The sequence below is a fragment of the Zootermopsis nevadensis genome, unplaced genomic scaffold, assembly GCF_977971745.1.
Source record: "Zootermopsis nevadensis isolate Lab colony 2312 unplaced genomic scaffold, Znev_1.0 Znev_ptg000028l, whole genome shotgun sequence".
Taxonomy (NCBI): Eukaryota; Metazoa; Arthropoda; class Insecta; order Blattodea; family Termopsidae; genus Zootermopsis; species Zootermopsis nevadensis.
In genome coordinates, this window is record NW_028259160.1 from 20,235,825 (window position 1) to 20,241,824 (window position 6,000).

Below are 6,000 nucleotides of genomic sequence, written 5' to 3' on the forward strand. Positions count from 1 at the left end.
TTACCATAGCGACTGAATAAATAGTTTCCTGTTCCATGTTCGTCCCATTCCTGCTTGACATGAGGAGTCTGAAAGTCTTGAGTTCTTAACTCTGTCTGTTTCAAAGTCCTGATTGTAAATCTGTCAGCAGATGAACTAATTTGGCGACAATACGTCGTTAAGCCTGAATGTTTTGGCTTCGTTTCCTCTGGCAGGGCCAATTGGATGGTGGCCAGAGGCCTGTTCGCCTGAACAGACTCCCCAAACCGTATTAAATTTCCTTTCGTTTTTGATCGTGGTTTTTTTGTATACGTTGAAACTATTCATCACAAAGAATTCCACTTCTGAGCTTTGAAAACTTCCTGAATATTTGAGTTCTGTTAATCGTTTACTTTCCGAAAAATAATTTTCATCAATGCGTGTTTCGGTGGCATTATTTAGTGATTTGTATCGGGACGTACTACACCACACTCTGAATTTTTTTTTAAAAAAAAAAAAATATTTTCATTTATCGCAAAAATAAAATTCTCAGATGACACTCGTCACTTGCGACTTATATATCCTGACATTTTGAAACGTATCTGACAAATTCCGAGAAGAATATCGGTAATCGAGTACGCGTACAAATATCGTACAAGATAGCTGGAGAAATTTTAACCCCAAAATTAATAAAGCCAAAATAATCACGAGATAAAAGGGACTAGTGACATCTTACATTTTTTATCTCTTGTACTTAAGTTCCATGTGAAGATTATTTTCATTGAAAGTGTGTAGTATTAGGCGTAAACAGTAACTGGAATAAGAAATAAGGTAAAAGCTGTCATTAAAATACGAACAGAACCAGGCGTATGTCGGCAATATTCAAAATTCCCACACAAGTTGGGACACAGTGTACGCGGTCCCACATGACCCAGAGTGTACGGTGTCACAAACCAGAAGACACGGAATGTCAGCTCTCATAACCGTGAAAACCTCCGATGCGACTGGAGACCAAGGCGATGCCGGTCGGCCGTGTGCGGATTTCGCCTACAGAGAGACCCCGTGACTGTGCAGGTACCGGAGCGATGCCCCTGGGTCTGCGAGCTCACGAACGACGCTGGATACGTCGTCTACTCGGCGCTGGGTTCCTTCTATTTGCCGATGTTCGTCATGCTGTTCTTCTACTGGCGAATCTACCGCGCTGCCGTGCAGACGACTCGTGCCATCAACCAGGGCTTCCGGACTACCAAGAGCTCGCGTACCTTCGGCAACCGCTTTGACGAGCAGCGCCTCACACTTCGGATCCACAGGTTCGTAGGCGAAAACGTTGCTCAGGAATCTGATTCCACTTTTAGAGTTAAATATCGAGGCAGTAGTTCCCTCCGAAAGGTCTTTCCCTATATGCGATGTCACAACCCAGAAGACCATCGTAGGCATTGTCAGGGCTTTCAGGATGTTAAATCGCATTCGATTTTATATCAGCACTACTTAAATTGCTACTAGAACGATAGTTTACAGCTGATATTCCAGCATTTTAGATTTCAAGGTCATTGCCCGTAGAATCTCAGAAAGAAGCCGTTTGGCGAACATATATTCACTGATTCGTTGCTGAATCAATTAGGCTGCTGGTCACAACGTCGGGGAACACATCCCAAACACGTAAGGACTCAAACCCTGCTGCAAGGGAAATTCAGGACACATCCGTCAATATCGTGACTCGACTTGACTTTCTGGTTTCGTGTCATTAATGGGACTCCTTAATTTCTCAGAGGGCGTGGATCCTCGGTGATGCGGCACGGACCACCCCCGGAAGGCAGCGTGACGGAGACCAGTCTGACAAGCAGCGGTTGTGGCTCACCCAGCAGCGTCAAGTCGCCCGAATGCCAGCGTCTGAACCGCTCATCAACGCGACGCAGCAACAAGCCAATCAAGATCAGCGTCAGTTACCCAAGCAGCGACGCCATCAGTAACAACGGAGGGGCGCCGGCCTCCTCTTCCCCGAGCCCTAACAGCTCCAAGAAGTCCAGCTTCTCCTCGTCCTCGCCACCTCCCGCCCTCTACGCTGTCCACTACTCGAACGGGAACCGCGACTCCACGTCGAGTGTCCACCGCAACTGCCACCTCCGAGTGACGGGGTCCCGTCTCACTTCCCACAGGAGCAGCACGGACAGCACTCTGGCTGTTGGAGCCAGTCAGCAGCTGCTGGAGGACAGGGATTTGTCGCCGTCGCCAACCTTCGACGAGAGCAACGCGGCCAGTAAGCCAAGGCTCATCTCCAAAATGGGCAAACGAAATATCAAGGCACAGGTAAAGCGGTTCCGGATGGAGACCAAGGCTGCCAAGACCCTGGGCATAATTGTGGGCGGCTTCATCGTGTGTTGGCTGCCGTTCTTCACCATGTACCTGGTTCGCGCTTTCTGCGAGGACTGCATCCACCATCTACTGTTCTCCGTCCTCTTCTGGCTCGGTTACTGCAACTCAGCCATCAATCCTTGTATCTACGCGCTCTTCAGCAAAGACTTCAGGTTCGCCTTTAAGAGGATCATCTGCCGTTGTTTGTGCGCAAAGAAACTGAAGAACGAAAATCGAGACTGGACGAGACGGAGAGGGTCAGACGGTTCTCAGCTCGGAACTCGGGGGCCGGAGCCCGGCTCTGACAGGGGCAGATCCCCTTCCAACAGCAACACACAGCAGTACCCGCACAGTCTGACCGGCGATGACAGTGACCAGGGAAACGAGGGTTCTGACTCCAGGTGACCTCCGCTGCCTCGTGGAAACACTGCTCTACATTCTGTTACATTAGACGTTTCGGCGGGGCATTTCTCTTTATCCAATTGGAAATACGTTTACATCTAAGTAACAACGAACTACAGGGTTTAATTCAACTGGAAGAATAACACTTCGCGGTATCACTTAGATGAATTTGCGTTATTATTATTCAGTGTTCTGTCTGACGACAGGTCCATATGAACAGGATCCTTCCATCCTTTTCTCGGACTGGGACCTGTTCATATACGTTCTTGGCAGATGATCCAGAAGTGGTTTGCCATTGCCTTCTTCTGTGTGTGAATGGAGTAATTGTTGGGATGCCACGGAGAAACCGGGGAAGCCCCCAGAGGAAAACTCCGTGTTGCCTAGACCACGGCCTTGCCCATCACAAGTTATAAATTCGGGCACCGCCGGGAATCTAACCCGAGACCCCAGGATTACAAGGCCAGCGTTCTAACCGCTAGACCACCGTGAATTTGCGTTATCGACAGAAAATCTATTAATCATTACATTACGTTATGAAGAGAATATCTGACTCCCAGTTCCCTGTACAGCTTATCAATACGCTCATACGAGAAGCTCGTGGCAGAAGGCCCCTCTGGTTCAAAATCTACCGCGACCCGGAGGTATGTTCCGCTATCAAACATCCCTTAAGACAGTCATCTTCGAAATCATCACCGGGTGTTTGTTAATACACACAAATTGCAACGTAACTGTGTCGAAGTGTAGAAGATTTGTCTGCAGTGCAGTTATAGCCTTTAAGACGTGAATCCAAATTTTATATTTACTGGCCCGCGACGTACGTTCAGAAACCGATGCTGTGGCGAGTAACAGACTTCAACGGCAGTCCTGGCGAACGACAGATGATACGAGCCTACATCGTGACACACCCTGCTTTCATTTTCCGAACTATAATAATACGATAATATCGTCAGGGTGAATAAGGCAGAACAAAATATTATGACGTTTAACTACAAGACTTAAAGTTAAGAACACAAGAATTACGATCAAAGTATAATCTATCCATAACATTAAAATGTTAAGAAACGAGGCTACACCCACCGAGAAAGGAGAGATATTATTTTGTTTCCATTATGAGTGACGCAATCTGAGTATCTTAGTGGGTCTAGACGTGTCCAGGAATTACGTAGACCAGAGGTTTTCAGGCTGGCAGATAATTCATGATCTTCCTATCACAAATGAATTTATTTTTTGTAGTGTTCTGTCTGACGACAGGTCCATATATTATGAACAGGATCCTTCCAACCTCTTCAGGTTGTCAGGGACCTGCTCATACATATATACATTCTTGGCAGATGATCCAGAAGTGGTTTGCCATTGCCTTCTTCTGTGTGTGAATGGAGTAATTGTTGGGATGCCACGGAGAAACCGGGGAAGCCCCCGGAGGAAAACTCCGTGATGCCTAGACCACGGCCTTGCCCAACACAAGTTATAAATTTGAGCACCACCGGGAATTGAACCCGGGACCCCAGGCTTACAAGGCTAGTGTTCTGACCGCTAGACCACCGTGGGTCACAAATGAATAGAACGTTATGTTTAAATAGGTAAGAATTCGTCGTTCTCTATGTCCACTAATGTGTACCACTCGTAAGCACAACGCATCTAACTGCTGGCAGATTGATCAAGGATAACCTCCCTCCTCCATTACTGTTTGGCTCAAAAATATTGTGCATTCCCGAAACCCAAGGAGACCTGCAGACGGCGAGGGTCTTGGCTGTTCATCCAATGATCGATTACTTTAAAGTAAGTTACATTAATCGTTTTGGAATCTTGACTAGTTCGATATAAGATTAGCACAGAAAATATAAACGTGTGTGAATGCGATGTATCGATTTGAACAGGACATCTAGTGAACTTCCGCGTCAGGGCAAAGCCTGCCGAAGGCACCGGAAGCCTCGAACAGCGATAATTGGAGTCATTTTATGTGCAGTGTGAATTTTATCAGCAGTGGGAAAAATAAACACTTCTATATGCCACAAATATCCAGATTTTTAATTTCTGTCTAAGGAATATTTTCACGAGTACAGTTTGCTCCTAAAAAAAGTGGAAATTACTGAATAAAGAAGCAATTTATCGATATTAACGTCGACCCATGTTCGTGACAAGACATCAACGAAGCCTTTGGTCGGTGGACAGAACACGTAACTCCAAGTATTGTTCCTTACATGTGAATTGTTTCAACTGAAATGTAGGCTACCAATATTAATAATGCCTTACACTTTACTGCCCTGTATTTATTTGCGTACTGAACTCGTTGCTGATAGCATCTTGTGTCAGATGACGCAGCTGATAACTTATTACAAATGACAAAGCACCGGATCGTAACAATGTCAACACAAATGTCATTATTCTCACTGTTATTCAAAGTGTGTGTGCACTGCATATTCAGCGATTATTTACAACAACAAAAACCACATTTAAAACGGGTATTACCATTAATATGTTTAACAGCTGCTACGTAGTTCACATTTTGTATTCATTTTCTACGTCATTCATAAGTTCAAGAACTACATCATCATTATATCTTGATTATTGTCGTCGATATTATTATTATTATTGCTAGTCATGCTTTTTTGTTAAAGTGTTCATTTATTTTGTGATTATTGTCGCTAGGAGGTCTACTGTCATCACGTACTAATGTTTGGAACTGTACAACTTATAGTCGGCGTAGTAGTTTTTGGCCGGTGGAATTTTCAAGGGAAAGGCTAGGAGCGAGTCTCTTGTGCGATAGTATAATGCTGACTGAACGCCCAAACAAAAGAAATTCGCTGACCGTGCCACCTCAAGTACACAGACTAGGCCCGTCCGCCAGCTCCGCTAGCTTCTCCAACGGCCAAAAACTACTACGCCGACTATACACGTGCACGTTTCCCGAACATTTTATGTTACAAAGCCCGTAACCAATGTAAATTAAACAGTGAGAGTGGCCAGCCTTCTAACCTAACCCATTGCGCCACACAAATACGATGTGACCACTTTTTCTGAGTGGAATGATTGTCTGCTGTGTATATCTTATGAACCAAATATATTTATGTCAACAAGTAAACATGTTAAACACTTCGCTTGTCCTTACACTTATTTCCACCAGTCCCTTTTGACACGTGTCAAAGAAACTGTGCAGTTCACACAAAAGATTGTCCAGGAACCTAAAGGGTAGAAGGAGGTAAATATTAAAATGGGTATCAATTATGTTGTTTGGGACATGTTGACAGGGTTAAGCTGGCTGAAGACAGCGATGGTAATAAACATTAG

At 45.1% G+C, this 6,000-nt stretch overlaps 1 protein-coding gene across 2 annotated transcripts in view; it reads left to right on the plus strand.

Moving 5' to 3' along the window:
- Positions 1–5,794, plus strand: part of Oamb (Octopamine receptor in mushroom bodies) — a 109,910-nt gene extending 104,116 nt beyond the window's left edge. For both annotated transcript variants that reach the window (XM_087357828.1, XM_022058098.2), the window contains exons 5-6: positions 1,033–1,268; positions 1,728–5,794. In XM_087357828.1, coding sequence (XP_087213954.1) covers positions 1,033–1,268; positions 1,728–2,715 — 1,224 coding nt within the window. In that variant the 3' untranslated portion in view covers positions 2,716–5,794. The remainder of the gene's footprint in view (positions 1–1,032; positions 1,269–1,727) is intronic.
- The last annotated feature ends 206 nt before the right edge of the window (positions 5,795–6,000 follow it).